This window comes from Carassius carassius, chromosome 36 (assembly GCF_963082965.1).
Source record: "Carassius carassius chromosome 36, fCarCar2.1, whole genome shotgun sequence".
Classification (NCBI taxonomy): Eukaryota; Metazoa; Chordata; class Actinopteri; order Cypriniformes; family Cyprinidae; genus Carassius; species Carassius carassius.
The window spans coordinates 18,299,139-18,318,435 of NC_081790.1; the positions used below are offsets into that span (position 1 = coordinate 18,299,139).

The 19,297-nt window shown below is 38.3% G+C and overlaps 1 protein-coding gene across 3 annotated transcripts; it reads left to right on the top strand.

The window, feature by feature from the left end:
• The first annotated feature begins 4,234 nt into the window (after window positions 1-4,234).
• On the top strand, window positions 4,235-19,071 carry LOC132117361 (rho GTPase-activating protein 24-like). Of its 3 annotated transcripts, none has more exons than XM_059526611.1 (8): window positions 4,235-4,777; window positions 7,974-8,090; window positions 13,908-14,115; window positions 15,777-15,906; window positions 16,048-16,121; window positions 16,290-16,411; window positions 16,593-17,598; window positions 18,173-19,071. In XM_059526611.1, exons 1-8 carry the CDS (start codon window positions 4,726-4,728, stop codon window positions 18,408-18,410), a joined length of 1,947 nt encoding a protein of 648 aa, XP_059382594.1. In that variant the 5' UTR covers window positions 4,235-4,725; the 3' UTR covers window positions 18,411-19,071. The 3 variants fall into 3 exon arrangements, with proteins under 3 accessions (XP_059382594.1, XP_059382593.1, XP_059382595.1); XM_059526610.1 differs by having other exon boundaries at window positions 4,236-4,777; window positions 15,774-15,906; XM_059526612.1 differs by lacking the exons at window positions 4,235-4,777; window positions 7,974-8,090 and adding an exon at window positions 13,111-13,616 and having other exon boundaries at window positions 15,774-15,906.
• The last annotated feature ends 226 nt before the right edge of the window (window positions 19,072-19,297 follow it).

The window sequence follows — 19,297 nt, forward strand, 5'->3', positions numbered from 1 at the left end:
CTGATAAAACAATAAGTCAAGCAGTAGCCCTCAAATTCTTTGAATGGATAAAACCCACACAGGATTCTCCTCCTGCGATTCCTCACACACCCAGGTGGACAGTCTTTAAATATCTCACTGCACCATATGCACTGGGTCAGAGAACATGACGCCCGGAACTCAGGTTGTATTGTTCAGACAATGCACTCCATTTCACGACACCTAATTTACATAAAAAACAAACAATACTAAAGCAAAATTAAATCATTTTGAAGAAAGGCAGAAGAGCCATACAAGGAAAATATTTTCTATGTATTTTTAAATATATTATAGCATGTTAGAAAAAGTGTTATTTGCTTTGTCTGTAAACTACCTAAGAGATTTAATTTATAACCAGCATTAACATCAACTAAATTAATAAAGTTTGCCAAGTCAAAATTTAGGTTGGCTTGGCTTGAGAAAGCATGGCCTGAAAGTGTGAAGTTTTTTTCAATTTGAAAATTTTACAGTTGAGGGCTATACAGTCTGTCAGAGAAAGAAAGACAGATAATTACAGTACTCTAGCCACATGAAGTGAGTCTCTTCTCTGAATTTCTTCTCACTGACAATGTCCCCAAAAAGTCATATTAAGACATATGAAGGTCAATTTAAGAGGTAACACTTTACAATAAGGTGTCATTGGTAAACACTAGTGAATGTGTTCATTAACATGAACTAACAATGAACAATACATTTGTTACAGTATCTATTAATCTTTGATAATGTTAATGAAAAAGATTACAAATATGATATTTTTTGCAATGCATGCAACCATCAATGGCATTACTCACATTAATAAAGTCTTTCTGCTCTATTTTAAGACATCTTTTAATGGTTCATTTTAGGCGAAATAAGACTTTGAAAGACCAGCATTTGAATACTATATCATAAAACATGTCATAAATGTTTGAAATCGCACACATTTGCAATGACACTCTCTATGATTATGACCAAAGCATTCTTACAATTAAAAGCAATTTAAACGCAATTTTTTAAGAAAACAAAAGTAATATCTCATTTCCACCATACCTTACGAACATCCGGAAGTGAATGAACCTGGATATGCGCATTAATGACAGTCAGTACGGCGCACAATCGTATTTACGGTAAATACATATACGTTACTGCGCATGCGCGGTACGTGACGTACAATTGTACATACGTGACGTCACCGCGCTACAGTCTGCAGCGAGGAGTACTTGAATGGATCCGCAACGCACCTGTACAATGTACCATAAACTCTAGTGTTAAGGAGCACAAATCGCTGTCGCTTTCTCACATAGAGAAAGAGAGGGGGGGGGGGGATTGACGTGCTACATTTAAACAATATTATTTGTTGTATATTCCTGTCAAAATAACGGCGTTCCTATAGAAGACTTCAGCTTTTAAGAACAGCTGGGTTTTTCGGTAGTGGGTGGAGTTAAAGCACGAACGGCAATCTCATTGGCTGGTGCTTATCGTCCCTGTTTTGATTTCAGCAAATCAGTTCGAGTAAACACACAAAACCTAATTAATATTCATGAATCCAGCAGCTCATTAATCCTTAGTAATCCTTAGTGTGTTTTATAGTTTTTATTAGTAAGAATCATATTATTATTATTATCATCTTATCAGTTTTTTTGTATTAGATTTTTTTTATACAGTAACACTGAATGACCAAAAAAGGTCAAGTCAACCACAAGTCCAGTTAAAATGTTCAGTTAAAACTACTAATAAGCATTCAAACATGGTTATCAAGTTTACTTCTAATTACTAAAGTTCTATTCTTACATGATACTTGATTATTATAAAGCTTGACTGACTGGCTTAAACTAAACTAAACTAAAATAATTACTAGCCAATGGCGATTCAATTGACAAGGTGTCCGTAGAGGGTTGTAAGTTATGTAGAAACAACATTGTATCACTACACATGTTTGACAGCTCTGGCATGACGAGACGTGTAAAAACAATGTATTAAAATGCTGTGTGTTCATTTGTCAATGGTGTAAAAGTTTGCGAGCCAAGATTTCTTTCAGTGATACAGTGTTGAACAGTGTTGACTTTTCCCCACGTGTTCCCTCAACCACAAAAAAAAAAAAATACACCAAAAAAAAATAAAAAATAAAAATACACTTACACATACAAATACTGGTGAATCATTTCCTTTGGAATTAAATACAACATTACGTACGAAAAACAGTGCAGTGTATCATCCAGTTGGGCTACGGAGTTGAGAGAATGCGCTGCTTCAGCAAAGCCCCTTTCACACTGCCATTCTGGCAAATTAAAGGGTAAAGTGTTCCGGCAATTGTTCCCGAGTCGCTAGATTTTGCACTTTCACACTGCCAGTGATTACCCGGGATATGTGCGTGCTTTCACACAAAACCCGTAAAGATCCCGTGACGACACGTGAAATCAGGGCGTGACGTTTAATGTACGAGTCGAAAACGCTAGGCACGTTATACTTTCACTGAAGCAAGCAAACGATCTCGTCGTCAGCGCGGAAAGTGAGGAACTAACTGATCTCTGTTTCATTACAGTTTGCACATATTTTTTTGTCGCGAACGTTGATCTTTCTTCAAAACAGCCGGTAAAAGAGTGTCATCACTTTGACACGGCTTTTGTTCACACAGCGCTCGCCCCGGGTCAAAACCCGGCAATGTTACTAGGCCCCCAACCGGGTTCGGTGCCGGAATCAATCCCGGGACGTGGTTGCTTTCACACAGAAGGCGACTCGGCAATGTTCCGGCAATATGCCGGGTCCGACGTGCAGTGTGAAAGGGGCTCAAGAGTCGGCTGTTTCAAAACCTAGTAAGCTGCCTAGATATGCAGCATTTTTGAGCATCACTGAAAGAGAAAATGTCAGTATTTCATTGAGACTTGAGATTAAATAAACTGCTTAAGTATTGTAGATCTTGTAGTATTAATTTTAAACATGCAGTTACACATTGTCGGCTAAAAACAGGAAAGTGGCTGGTAAAAACATTGAGTGGCTGGTAGATTTTGAAATCCACCAGCCACAGTGGCCGGTGGACAAAAAAGTTCATTTCCATCCCTGGTCCACACCAGCGAACGATATCGTCTGTTTATTCTGAGCGCACGTGTGTCTGCCGCTTTAAATCCTCAAGCTCGTTATAGCAGGATGGATTCTGATTGGATGTCAATGTTTATATCGTTCATCAGCTGGAAAAAAAATCGTTCTGAAAATGATTCCAATGATACCGTTTCTCTATGCCTTTATCGTTATAGTTGTAGGACTCTGTTAGTGTGTATAGTATGGACTCTGCTATTCTTTAATATTGAGAAGGATTTTTAGAACTATATCTTTATCGTTATCTTTATAGTTATCGTGCATGGTGTGAACGGGCCTTAACTCAGATTTTCCAACTTGTAGATATTTAAATAAACATCAAAAGAGTTGTCAGAAGTTTAATGTGACTATGGTAAAGTTTTGTTTATATATTATTTAACTTTAGCGTTTTACTTCTGGTGATTGTATTTAGACTTTAAATTATGTGTATTCATTTGTGAATATTATCATATGAGTCTTTTATTGGACAATAGAATCAATTTTCTGCAATAATACTAAAGCTAATGGAAAACTCTTATTGGCTCTTTGTCCAGGAAAGCAGGGTGATGCTAACTTCTATGTTGGCTTAAAAAAAATACATACTCACTGCAACACTGTTTAGTGGAACAAATACTGTAACATCACCAAGAGCCCAAACATAACCTGTGATTGGTCTATGTTTCAGTCAATGCACAGGCACACCAAATACCATCTGCAAAACATGTACATTTGGCAACTTACCAAATAATATAATTTTAAAGAAATAATTTTGTGAAAATGTGCAAAGGTACATTATTGATTGTCATATATTACATGTATATGACAATCCAGCTGCCAGATCAGTACAGCTATGACTCCTACACTTGATGGGATGTGTAAATTCTTCTGAAAAGGCCCATTCCACTTTTACAAATGAAGTGAGCCTCTTTCATCAGGATCAATATATGCTTGAGATCCTGCCAGGCTGGGAATCATAAATCTGACTTGCAGTGAGAAGGAAAGCGAGCAAGAATGAGAGAAAGGGCAGATGGGAAAGGGAGGATGAGAGAGACGACGGCTCCTCTTAGCCTAATGGAGGACGGTTCAAAAGTTTAACACGCCGGCCACCCGCTCACGTCTTTATAACCTCTTTGAGTCATAGTTTGTGGGTGAGAGCCGATCACGTCGATGGCCATTAAACCAACTGGGGTGGGGGAGGGATGGGTATGGTGGATGCATTAGAGAAATTGGTCCTGGCTGCCTTAGACGGCATACTGTACTGAAGTAATTACAACTGCTGGAGGGATGCTGCGGCCAGTGGGTGTGTGTGTTTGTGGGTGTGTGTGTGTGTATGTGTATGCATGCGTGTCCGTAATAGTCTGCCGCAGAGGGTCCAGGCCCCGCCCTTCCATCTCTCCAGCAAAGCGGCTGCCAACGGGATAGGGCTGAGGCTTTATTGATGAGATGGATGAGGAGGGAGATAGGGATAGAGAGACAGATGGGACTTCTGTCCAGGCCATGGCAGTGCTGTGGAGCCTGCGCTCAGGGATGCCGCCAGCGTGGCCAGATTCCACTGATTAGCAGCAGCAGGAGCTCCAGCACCAATGATGATGGTGATGCACGCCCACAGAGGATTTGAGCTCGGCTGAGGCATCTCAAGAGACATCCACCTGCAGGATGGGACTCGCCTGCTTCAAGTCCTGGAAGTACAACAGTGGAGCACAGAAAGGTGAGTGAGTGCTTCGCTACTTCCCACCAGTGTATTAATTGTTCAGACAGTGTGAACTTGTGATAACTTTTTTGCAGCATAATAAATTTTATATATAAACATTTGATTATATTACATATTATATAACTAGAGAGAGAGAGAGAGTATACATATTTTCAATATTCAGAATTAAGATAAACTATACATATTGAGGAGTGCTCATAACTAGCAGCTTAACCTGAAAGACATGGTTTGCATGAGTTTCTGGGTCAAGCGATTACTTCAAGTGCTTGAAGGGAAGCAGAACATGAAGGACAGACCCCATGTCACGTTGACAGAGCTTTTACTTATGAATAAATTAAAGCAGAGAAGCGACAGGTAGATTGCTGGTTTGTCTTTATGGGCAGGAGAGGATTTCAAAATAATGAGTATGAAAAGACTTGGGTGGAACAAGCAAACAGAGTTGACTAAATCATTGTAATTACAGAGAGATCTGAAAATGAGGATAGATGACATGAATGTGAAAACCTGAAGTATGCTACAAATAACACCACCAACAGGCAACTTAGAAGAATGCAAAGTAGCCTATTAGATGAGTCATGCGTGATAAAATTCTGCATTGTACCATGGATTAGAAAAAAAGTATTTCTAATTCATGCAAACATGAGGAAAACTAGGCTGTTGTTTTTACACCACATAACCACTTCAAGGAAGCATTTGCCATTGTTTCAATTACTGAGCTATAAAACAGAGTCCCCAACCCCCCATGCTACTCTTTATTACATGCAGAATTCCTGTCTATTACATAGTGTCAATGAACCAACTACTTACACTGGTTATCATATTTATCCTCAAGTACTTGTATTGAAACAGATAAGCAAAAATACAATTCTGTCATTATTTACCCTCATGTTGTTCCAAACCTAATAACTTTCTTTCATATATGGCACATAAAAGGAGATGTCAAGCAGAATGTTAATACAGCACTTTTTCATATGCTTAAAGGATGCTGCTCAAAAAATAACCAAAAAAGCCAGATAAAATACAACTTTGCACTATATTCCAGGTCTTCTGAAGACATATGATGTGAATCATCCCCACCATTTGAGATTTGATATCGGTAAAATTAACCTTCTCACTTTAGGCTTCTTGGCAGGTCTTCCAGCCAGTTCTATCAAACCTTTACAATTAATACAGAACACGGCAGCAAGATACATTTTTAATGCGCCAAAAAGAATGCACATCACACCTCTGTTTATTACATTGCACTGGCTACCAATAGCTGCTCGCATAAAACTCAAGGCATTATGTTTGCCTACAAAACCACCACTGGCTCTGCACTCCTTTACCTAGATTCATTACTTCAGACTAATGTGCCTCCAGAAGCTTGCGTTCTGCAAGTGAACATCGCTTTAATGTGCAATCACAAAAAACCACAAAATCACTTTTTAATTTCAACTTTTGAAATTAAAAGTTCCCTCCTGGTGGAATGACCTGCCAAACTCAATCCGATCAGCTGAGTCCTTAGCCATCTTCAAGAATCATCTTAAAACACATCTCTTCCATCTTTATTTGAACCTCTAACACTTTCTCTAACACTCTATTCATTTACTAACTGCTTGTTTTCTTAAAAAAAACACTAACTTCTCTAATCTTTTTGTATTCTATCTGTTTCTTTTCATTATACAATTAACGAAAGAAAAAAAACACCTCTAACACTAGCTTGCTCTATTCTTTTTCTATTCTATCTGTTTCCTTTTCATTAATTATATGATTAAAAAAAACCTTGCTACATGTATTGCATTAAGCTAACTGAGACTTGTTATAGCACTTGTATATCATTGCGCTTTTGCTGAATTTGATTGCTTCCTGTGTCCTCATTTGTAAGGTGCTTTGGATAAAAGCGTCTGCTAAATAACTAAACGTAATGTAATTTCTGGAGCTTTACAAAGTTGTATCATCATATGGAAGAACACTGTAAACATCTCTTTTTTTGTGTGTGTTCCATTGGGGGATTTGGGTTTGAGTCATACAGTCAAGACACAAGCTTAATAAATAATTGAATTTAAATTGTTGAGTGAAATATAATTTTATGTCCATATTCTTTGCCAGTATTTTTAGCAAGTAGTTATCAGTGACTGTCAAAGGATTTGATCCCCACTGTGGCGGTGACTGCTCTGAATCTGTGAAATGCCCTTTTATGGCATTTCAATGCTCTCCTTTTAATATCATTATTGCTTAGGCCAGCCTCAGCAAGTGGTCAGTATTGATAAACCACTTGGATTTTTACAGCTCTCGTCTTGTTACAGAAAGTGTCCTCTTTGGGATTAATTACTGCACTCTACTTGCAAATGTGAGTGGAATCTGGGGCATACTTTAATTGTGACCGAGACCCATCTTGTGATTAATATTGTCTCTGAGAGATGCATGAAGGAGAAAAAATGGCAAGAGTTTTTAATTTAATTATGAAGATCAATGCTCTCCTTTCCCCTCACCGAACTCTTGTGGTGCTTAAAGATAAGAAATAGTTATCGGATTCATCTTGGGCTGTCTTCCAGTTAGCTCACTGATGGACTTGAAGGACACAATGGCCATTATGGACCAACAGAGATTTTTCACACAGTGAAGAGCAATATGCGCCACTTAGCTTTAGCTTTACTCCACTCAAAAGACAAAGATTTGATGTTTTATACAGTATAAAGAAAGAAGTATCATTAAAAACACTAGCATAATATTCTCTTCTTAATACAAACCTTCTAAATTCAAACCCCCAATTTCCCAACACCCACAAAGCAGGCATATAAACATGTCATACTGTGACAGGATGGAAAAAATAGGTGTGTGTGTGTGGATTTTTAATGTTGGGTTTGGTTGCTGTCAAAACCAAAGCAAACATTAAAAACCACATTGTGTTGGATTTTAAAGAATGTGAACAAATACACTGTATAAACAAGTCTTTGTGACCAATCCATTCGGTTTGCTTACATTTGATCTGCTGTATAATAGTCAATAATTTGTTTGTCATCACATATGAATTCAGTACATATTTTTAGGAATTATATTTTATACATCAGGCTATACATCAAGATTAAAGTATAAGTAAATTATGCTGTGAAATTTATTTGAGATCTACATGAAGCTACTTTTGGGTATTTTGTTGCTGTGGGATAGTTAAACTAACCATTTCAATGTATTTTCCCACTGCCTTTCCATTTAGAAGGAAACAGGGATGTACTGGTTAGTCCTGGCTCATATTTCTTCCTGTCAAACAGCTGTGGTCAGGGGGAGGAATGGCTGAAGAGCCTAAATAAGGGCGTCTGGATTCCTTTTACAGGTACACACGCACACGCACACACACACACACACACACACACACACACACACACACACACACACACACACACACACACACACACACACACACACACACACAGTTGTTTAGTACCACAATATCTGACTAATTCTATTTCTACACTCAGTGGTTTCTGGAAAATCCAGGCCTGTGCGGGTCATTCTCATGATGAAACACTTCATAGTTTAACATTCAGTGTGACTTGACTGTCTGAATACGATGAAACAGCAGATCCATCCAATCAGTCTTCAGGATTCCAGCCATAGACATAACAACCCATTCACACAATACACACACATTCCAGACATTTCCAAATCATGGGCCATTTATTACAATCTCTAATGACTAGCCTCCTCACAGACCGCACTTTGTCTACCATGTTCGCAAACCTCACAAAATGCTGAAAGGCACATGCTGCTAGAGCTGATGTCATTCAAAACAGCAAATATTGAGAATTGTCCTCATGATTTCTGCAAACAAAGTTGGCAAGTGTTTTTCAGCCAGTGTCATTTAGAGTTCAAGCACCATCTCATGAACTTTTCTCAGTGGTTCAGTCTTCTCTTACTCTTTTACTTACAGCATATGTTGGAGTGAGAGCTCATGGGCGGCAGCTGTGTGTTCATCTTGGCAGTGTGCCTGGGAATAATGATGTTACAGTACACCTTGGTTTTCTCATGAGAGCCATCAACCCCCATCACATCCATACAATGAAATAGCTTTGTGAATGCAAGACACTACAACAGTCATACAAATATCTATTTTCAAGAAAAAAGGTATGCATTAAAACAGGATACAAATATCGATCAATCCCAATCTTGATTCAAACAATCCAAATACTGATTACAATTCTTTTTAAATCTACAGCCCCATGGCAATAGAAGTCATATTTTACCTGAGTTTGAGTAAATGTTATTTAAACTGTTTAGATTTACAAACTACTATAAATTAGTTTGATTTAGTAAATCACAACAGCCAACAGTGCAAACAGTACAATCCCATTTATGAACAAATGGCTGGTATGAGCTGGCCTGTTTAATCATTCAAAATTAATTTTTACTTTAGTGTCTAATTGATTGTCAGTTTTACTTCAGCTGGTATCCACAGAGCAGTGCTGGTTGTGTTGATAATATCTGTAAAAAAATATATTTAACAGATATAATCCTTGATTATAGAAAAACATATGATTATATCTGTTAAATTGTAATTTAATTACATTTGGGTTCTGTTGTTAGTTTTTCAAATTAATATTTTTTTATGTACTCAGTCAGAAGGTTCATCGTATATAATCAAAATTTAATTAAGCTTGTAATTGAGCTTGTACCTACCCTATAGTATTCATCTACTGTACAGTGCCGTGAAAATGTTTTTGCCCCCTTCCTGTTTTTTTTATTTATTTTTTTGCATATTTGTCACACTTAAAAGATTCAGATCATCAAACTAATTTTAATATTACACCAAGATAACCCGAGTTAATACAAAATGCAGTTTTGAAATAATGATTTCAATTATTTCAAGGGAAAAAAAGCTGTCCAAACCTTCCTGGCTTTTCATGAAAAAGTAATTATCCCCTAAATCTAATAGCTGGTTGTAGCACCCTTGGCAGCAACAACTGCAATCAAGTGTTTGCAATAACTGGCTTTCACATCACTGTGAATTCATTTTGGCCCACTTTTCAGAATTGTTTTAATTCAGCCACATTGGAGGGTTTTCAAGCATGAAAGGACTGTTTAAGGTCATGCACAGCATCTCAATCGGATTTTAGTCCAAACTTTGACTTGGCCAGTCCAAAACCTTAATTTAGTTTTTCTTGAGCCATTCGGAGGTGGACTTGCTGGTGTGTTTGAGGTCATTGTCTTGCTGTATAACACAAGTGAGCTTGAGCTTGAGATCACAAACTGATGGCCGGACATTCTCCTTCAGGATTTTCTGATAGAGCGCAGAATTCATGGTTTTGTCTTATCGGTCCATAGAATATTTGCACAAAAGTTTTTAGGATAATCAAGATTTGTGATTGTGCAAATGTGATTCAAGCCTTTTTATTTTTTGGTCTGCAGCGGCTTTTGGCCTTGGAACTCTCCCATGGATGTCATTTTTGCCCAGTCGCTTTCTTTTTGTTGAATCATGAACACTGACCTTAACTGAGACAAGTGAGGTCTGCTCTTTTTTAGATGTTGTTCTGGGTTCTTTTATGACCTCCTGGATGAGTCTTCGTTGCACTCTTAGACAAATTTTAGTAGGCCAACCACTCCTGGGCTGGTTCACTACCACAGGTTCACAAGTTTTGTCCATTTGTGGATAATGGCTCTGACCCTGGTTTGCTGGAGTCCCAAGGCCTTAGAAACGGCTTTATAACCCTTTCCAGACTGATACATGTCAACTATTTTGTTTCTCATCTTTTCTTGAATTTCTTTAGATCATGACATGATGGTCTGCTCTTTAAGCATGCTTCACTTTGTCAGACAGGTTCTATTTAAGTGATTTCTTGATTCAACAGGTCTGGCAGTAATCATGTCTGGTTAGTGAAATTTAACTCTGCTTCTTAAAATAATGTGGTTAACAGTTCATTAACTATATAACAGGAGGGGTCAATTAATTTTTTACGTAGGGCCAGGTAGGTTTTTTCCCTTAATAAATGAAATCATCATCTAAAAACTGCATTTTGTATTTACTTGCAATATCTATGTGTAATATTCAAATTTGTTTGATGATCTGAATCTTTTAAGTGTGACATATGTGACAGAAAAAAAAAATGAAAGGGGCAAAATCCTTTCCGTGGCACTAAATATAATGCATTTAAAGTGCCCCATTATTGATTTTTCTAAATGACTTTTAATGCAGTGTGTAACACAGCTCTAAGTGAATGAAAACATCTTGCAAAGTTTTAAATCTGAAAGTGTACCGTGTATGAAGTTACTTTCTCTCAAAAGAAAGAGTAGACTCTAAATCATTTAAACGAGTCCTTTTTAAAACAAATCCCAAGCCATGTTATGTTGATGTCAACATGAAACATATTGCCCGGCCATTTGTTGTGGGTGCAGACCTGGGAAAACTTGATTTACGCGTTGGTCTGAATGAAAATGCTAAATCATTCTTTGCCACTAAAGGTGCCACTCTTGAAGCGGTAAAAATAGCTGTTTCCCTGGTTGTACACAAATCAGCACTGCTCTCCCAAACACTGCTTTATCAGGTATTACAGGCATGATGAAATGGAAATTAAATCTACCAATAACCACAGATTAGCGTGAAAAATGAATCGCTGAGTGAATCGTTTGGTAGGCGTTGAGCAAATAAGGTAAAAATAAATGCATATTATAAGACAGTGAAAGTGTTTTTTGACCTTGCATGCATGTCAACCTGTTGTTGGGGACTCCCAAAACCAAAATATGAACCTTTCATAATCGTAACCCATGATAGGGGTACTTTAATGACAATTGTTTTATCTAACATAACCCAAACACAAAGTAGATTTTATGTTATTTTACAAAGACAGTCTTTTAAATCTAATCCAGGTGAAAAAAAGTACACTTCCATAATGTAACATTAATTAAATTGCTCTATTTTTGCACACTAATTTTGTACTTAACTAAAATGATTCTTTACTACTTCTTAAGATAAACTTATGATCATCTAAGTCTACTCAACTGTGCTATTTTGGGACACCATGAATATAAACTAAAATGAGCTTTTAACATACTTATTTAACTATTTGAATTATGCAGAATAAACAATTTTTTATATACAGAGATATATTAAAAGTGTATTCTTGTTCAGATTTATGGTGTCCCAAAATAGCAAAATTGAGTACACTTATATGATCGGAAGTTTATCTTAAGAAGTACTAAAGAATCAGTTTTACCATATAATGTACAAAATAATGGTGTGCAAAAATAGAGCACATTAAGTATATTATGGAAGTGCACTTTTTTTCACCTTGGAAAGTCTTTTCCTGTACATGCAAACTGAGCTGAATGCAAAACTCGAGTTTCAGAGTCCATGTTGCTGCTTATTTCCCAGGAGAGATTAACATTCCCAATGAATTCCTTACATTACCTCTCCAACATAACTCCACACAGCTCTGGGGCTCCTAAAAGGTGAGAGATGGCCCTACAGATAACACCACCACATTCACATGCACCGCACACTCACTCGGCCAATGTCTAAGGATCTGTTTTAGACTGGGATTCTCATCAGGAGCCAAGTTACTGGGCACAAATGTTTAAAAAGGGTTTGAGGGGTGTGTTCAGCTGTGTCCAGTGGAAAATTCTTGGATTCAAGCCATGTGAGGTACACAGGGACAGAGAGAAAGAAAGGAAGATATAGCAGAAAGTTCTAGCTCATTTATTTTTAGTCAATCTGTGTTTTGTGGCGTTACTGATTCATGGTGAGGGGACAGAAATAGGGGAAACAGAAGGTGTTGGCGCCACCTTGGCCACACTCCAGTAACCCTGCAGTGGAGTAGCTTAATACAGATAAGAGGTCGCAAGAAAGCAGACAAGAAACAAAGAAAGAAAGATTACAGGAGACGTACTTTTAGAGAAAGTATAACAGTGTTTGAAATTCAGTTAGGGAAGCGGACTTAATTTGACAGTAAACCGAGGAGTTGCTGACTCACCTCACTGGAGACTTTGGACAATTAAGTCCAGGCAAACATAACCTCCCCTCAGAGGCGAACACAGACAAGTCTCTGTTGATGTCACCATCAATGATGGCATATGACTGAGACATCCACTTCAAGAGGCAGTGTCACAGGGAACATCTACTTTGAACTAGACTTATTCCCATTTTATTGAAAAGCACCCACAGGAAGAAATCTGGAACGGTATAAGAGGTCGAGCACTGGATGGACAACAGTGTGGAAGAAGTGCTTTCATGATTGGGATGCATGTAAAAGTGCGACAAGTTGTTTTTTTGATCAATTGTTACTTCAACTTTTGGACTCTTAGAAACTAAAACTGAAACATCATTTTTATAGAAATGTCCTCAAAATAAGGTGTGTACTTGAACAATGCCTCCTCTTTCATAATGAGGACTGTCATCTGATTTGGAATGCTGATATATCCGATAAGCTCGCATATCTGAGCTGGAGGGTCAGTGTTGCACATCGTCAGGAGAGAGAGAGAGAGAGCTTCTCTTCGGTGCACTAAGCCTCATCCCCTTACCTGAAGACAGGAGAGTGAGAGAGAGGGAGGAGGAAGAGCAAAGGGAAAGGAACATCCAGTTCTAGACCAAACAAGTTTGCAAAACATGAGCAAAAGGGATTTAGGTTCAATGAGGAAATTGGTACGGTGCCAGATTCAAGATCGCTACGAAGACTGAAAACATCACAGGGTGAGGTCAGGATAGCGGATTTGTGTGTGCCCCCAAAAAAGAAGACAGAGCCAGACAGGCATAATTGAAGAGACAGACAAGAAAAGATGCCTGAAAACAAACAGACAATCCAGCGGACTGGAAGCTATCTGTCTCACTCTGCTTACAGGAAGATAAAAAGGGTGCTGAGCTTCAGAAGACGTGAGTATTAAATATTAGGCAGGGAGAGCACACACCATCACACACAGAGTTGGATTTTGGTGCATTGCAGCTGCAGCGTGCATTACTCTTAAAGCTCTTTTTAGCAGAACAGTATTATTGTTTTATGCATCCGTCCCATTTCTGTGGACTCAAAACGATCTTCAATTTATGCTCTTGAGGTTAACAGCTCTTGCTATTTCAGCATATCTCAGTTAACAAAATTAGGTAACTAAGAAGAAGCTAAACGGGGTCTGATGCTGACAGATCTATAAGTGTATTTCACTATCACAGGTGTATTTGGTCAAAGGTTGGAGGAGACAGTCCTTTATGAGAGGAGGTATGGGGATCACTTGGCTCCTTTGGTGGTGGAGCAGTGTGTTGATTTCATCCGAGAGCAGGGGCTCACAGAGGTGGGACTCTTCAGGCAGCCCGGCCAGGCCACTCTGGTTAAAGAGCTACAGGAAGCTTTTGATGCTGGGGAGAAACCATCTTTTGACAGGTAAGAGATTGACATTAATGGACATGAGTAGTTTCATTTAGCATACTGTACATTAGCAGTGATTTGAAAACTATACAAGCTACCTAACAAGATTCAAGAAGAATTCGTCAAACTGAATTTGCTTGAAAAGGTTTCAAAATTCCAATTCAGTTTCTGAATTTTAAGTGAGGAAGCAGTAATTTTTCTAAGGAATTTAATGAAGTATAAGAAATTCATATATAACGACATAAAGTGTTCCAAGGAAAATAAAAGATCATTAATTAGAAAATAAAGATTCATCAAAGCAAACTTTGAATGACTTGACAAAGCCAAGTTCGAAAGTTTACAAAAGTTGAAAATGTAGCTTCATTGTGGACATGGTCAATTCAGTGTAACTTATAAATTGAAAGGGAGCTGAATTTCAAATCTAAAAGTTAGCCCAACAGTGCTGTGTGTGTGTACTGGTATTCTCTGTATTATGAGGACCAGATATCCCTTGTGGGGAAATTTTTTTGTCCCCATGAGGAAACAAGTTTATAAACCATAAAGAATGAAGATTTTTGAAAATGTAAAAATACAGAAAATTTTATGTGAGGGGAAGATTTAGGTGTAGGGTCAAAGTTAGGGCAGGGGTAGGCAACCCGCGGCTCCCGAACCTGCATGCGGCTCTTTCATCCCTCTGCGGTGGCTCCCTGTAGCATGGGAGTCCAATACGAGGGGGAGCTGTAACCCTGACATTTAATAAAACCTAAACTCTTCCCATGCACTTTTTCTTGGGCAAGTGTGTTCACGTAAAGGTTTTCAAGGGCCAATGTGAATACATCTAGATTTAAATGAAAAGAGACAGTACAGAATAATTACAGTACAGAAGCTATAAAATATGTTTTCTACCTTATTCTGTGATAAAAGTGGAAAAAGTGTTTGTAGTATATAAACTATTATATTGATTATACAATCATAACCATAAAATTATCATTAGTAAACTATATCAAAAATATTATAAAGACAAATGATTGGTTATTGTCCAGCCATCTCTGTTATTTCTTAAGAGATAAGACAAGTATTTTTTTTTTGTCAATTAGACATACATAAATATTATTAGGCCTATTATTATTATTACATTTGACATTCCTGTCCCCCTCACTTCTGAAATGATTGCTACACCCCTGCCTTGTAACATTACTGAATATAACACTTTAGCTATATGTCGTGTTATCTTCATTTGGGGATCAAATATTTTGTGACTCCACGTGAATTGTATTTGTTGGGAAAGGGGCCAAGAGTAAGGGCATAGAAAATACAGTTTGGTCTGTATACAATTATGCCTATGAATATATATATATATATTATATTTTATTAAAAAAAAATGTAAACAAATTGTTAAAAAAAAGTAAAAGTAAAAATAAACAACCTGCAGTTTAATGTTTACATTTCTTTCCCTTACTTTACCGAAAATAAACCGAACCGTGACTTTAAAACCGAGGTATGTACCGAACCGTGATTTTTGAGTACCGTTACACCCCTAAAATGTACCCATAATGATAGGAATACCACTGTTTGTGTGTATGAGATATAAAAACAAATGAAAAAGTAATTTATAAATAAAATAATGTAATTAACAAAATAAGTAAATGCAACCACAAATACTGTGGAGTGAATTTACTTGTTTGCTCTCCCAGCAGCACAGATGTCCACACAGTAGCATCTTTGCTAAAGTTATACCTCAGGGAGCTGCCTGAACCTTTGGTGCCGTTTTCCCACTATGAAGAGTTTCTTGTATGTGGCAAAAGAATCCCCTCAGACAGAGAAAAGGTATAATAAACCATGTTAACTATCACTAACTTCAAATAGCACATGATGTTATCTGACAAATTTAAATGAAATGTGTTTTAATATTATTATTCATTTAGGAACCAACAATAATTTGTCTTATAATCACATCCTGTACTTTAGGGTTTGCAAGACTTGAGGAGTCTCCTTTATGAGCTACCTGTAGCAAACTTCAACCTCCTGAAATACATCTGCCAGTAAGACTGAAGTAATTTTTTGTTTAGGGGTTAGGTTTTTTTTTCATATTCTTTTTATATTTATATTGGCATTTGGAGTTTTAGCCTAATGTGCAATGAAGTGTCTAGTCTTAAATGTTTAACATAGCTCACATCAGATAACACGGCTATGACACATCTCGGTTCCAGATTCTTAAATGATGTGCAGTCATACTCCAATGTCAACAAGATGAGTATCCAGAACTTGGCAACAGTTTTTGGGCCAAATATCCTAAGGCCTAAAGCGGAGGACCCAGAAAGTATCATTGGAGGTGAGAAATATGTAGGTCTCCATAAATAGGGTTTGTGGCAAAACCAAATAAAATCTTGGCTTCAACTGAGATTTAGATAGCTCTAAATTTTAGTGTATGTACTCATGTTTTGAGGTCATATGAAACGGTTTTCCTTAAATCTGTGGGACATGCACTTACTCATACCTCTCTGCTTTACTAGGGGCAGCAGTTGTGCAACATCTAATGTCTGAACTGATCCGTGAGCACAGCTTACTCTTCTCCCGAGAGAACTGCAACCCTCCTGAAACATCTTTACAAGCCGCCCTCCCCATACAAAGACACAGTAACCTTGTGGAATGGGTGCACGAACCACCTGCTTACATGAGGCAACCTCTGTTGAGCAAAGATCACATGGTCCTTCCAGACCAGACTGTAGCCTGTCCACATAAACACTCTCTACCCTTAAACACAAAGAGGAGAGGGTCTTTTCAAAGCCCTTGTGACAAAAGCATTGCCCATCCATCAGAGGCAGAGCAACAACGTCAAGAGAACTCTTCACCAACCAGCTCTGCTCTGATTTATGACAACTACAGTCAGAACAGCCCAGCACAAGAATCTCTCCATACAAGGCATGTACCTACACCCTCAACCCCACTACCTGTCACTACTGCCTGCTCTTCTTTGAGCAAAGAACTGGAAGCTGGAGTTCAAATATGTATGCAGTCAAGGAGCTGGCCTGACATGGAAGAACTTAGCTGTGGACCAGAAAAAGCGCTAGGGAAAAGTGGAGGCAGCAGTGAAGCCCAAGATAGTACCTTATCTGTCTATGACAACATAGTTACTAAGGAGCAGGGGGAGCAATATATAGAGGACAGGGAGGCCAAAGGTACTGCCAATGTGGCTGAGAGCAGCAGCTCTTGGTCCTCTTGTGAGATTGTGCCTTTGGATGGGGGCAGTGGAGCTGCAAGCCCTTGTAATGTCTCCCCAGAACAGTTCTCCTCATTCAGAATGGACTCTAGAGAGGAAGAGCTTTGCCCTAACTCGCCTTACTCATCCTCTGCTCCTACAGATGCACCTTTAAGCACCGGCAGCAGCGAAGTCTTTTTACCAAATGCTCCCCAAGAGCTCCTGGGCTTTCCAGCTTCCCATGCAATGCAGTGCCTTGTTGCAGGGCTTCGTCAACAGATGACCAGACAAAAGGCGGAGTACGAGGCAAAAATTAACAGGTAAGATCATCCGTTGTCTTGGTAACTGACAACAGGGATTGCAAAAGCAAAAAAAGTTGCAAATACAAAATGGACTGCAGATATAGGCAACATTGGTCCTAGAGTGCCTATGTCCTGCAGGGTTTAGTTCCCACTTGCCTGTAGCCTTAGTGATTCTGAAGACCTTGATTAGCTTATGTGTTTGGTTAGGGTTGGAGCTTAACTCTGCAGGACAGTGGCACTCCATGACCGATGTTACCTATAAATGTGAATTCAAAAATTACAGGGAGGTGTGTTGGAGCACTATTGGATCTGAATGGGGTAGGATGGTAGCTCTCTAGTAGCAGGATTTGCTACCCCTGCATTAACGTAGTCTTTCCCAACCCTGTTCCTGAAGAAACACCAGCAGTACACATTCTGTAACCTTACTTTTCAGGTCTGAGTCTCTATCAAGCCAAGAAGTTGAGTCTGGTTTGTATGATTCAGAGGAGTTAAAAAAAGATTTACGATGTTGGTTAAGCATTCAGGGTTGAGAAACACTGGACTGATAAAGCGTAACTGAACACAGTATTGTTTATCCATTCTCTGTCACCAGGCTGGAGCAGAGGAACAAGGTACTTCAGGGGGAAGTTGCAGGGCTTCGCTCAACTCTGGAGCAGCAGCGGCACTGGGTCAGTGTGTCTGAGATCAAAATGAGAAATGTAGAGCGAGCCCGTGTAGATGCTGATAGACGGAACACCACTCTGCAACAGGAAATGGAGCAGTTTTTCGAAACATTTGGCGAGCTTAACGCAGAGGCCCGGAAAACCAGTCGCATTGTTCAGAGTTTTTGAAACATTCACGTGCTGTGCTACAAGACCAGCCTTAGTAGCATATTAATGTTTAATTGTTTTAAAGCAGTGGTTTTTTTTAACTCATGGTCATGGGAGTTACCCCCAGTAGCATACATTTTCGATGTCTTTGTTATCTGATACCTCCATTTCATGTCTGGGAGTTTCAACCAATAAACTGAGGAGTGGATTTAGGAAGACATAAAACATGTTCAGTGTTACAAGTTCTCCAAGACAAGGGTTGGGAAACAGCTATATAGTAATAACTGTTATAAAAAATAAATAAAATTTTAAAAAACAGGACACTTTTTCAGGGCTGTAGAAATGAGGATGCATTCCTGAGGGAAACCATTGCCCCACTTTCAAGTACAGTTCTGTTGCCTGAACGAGTGTGGAGACCAGCATGTTCCAAATAATACTAAAGGCATTTTTTTTTGCCATTTGAGTGATCAAAGACTGTGGAATGATCCAAAGTAAAATTTCATGTCTAGTAAGCATGGATGTCATATTCGAGACAATAGATTCAAATGGAAACTTGTCAGTGTGCATTTTATTTAATTGGAACCTGTGTAGGTAACGCAAGACACAGTCATAACTTGTACACAAACAGTTCATACTCTGAATGCATTTGTACCATATTAAATAAAACGTAAAACAAACAGTACTTTGAGCTTTTTATTTGGCCAGTTGTAACAGATGTAACGTTTATTTTTTTACACAGAGAAAAGAAGTCTCACTCTGTTTTTTTAGATGGAGGATAATTTAAGGTTTTAAGGTAATAGGTTGGCTGTCAGAATCTCTTAGTGCAGTGTGAATTGGCCTTTATGAAGATAGTTTGAGAAGTAAATTAATATCTTAAATGTGAATAATTCTTCAAGTCATTACTGATT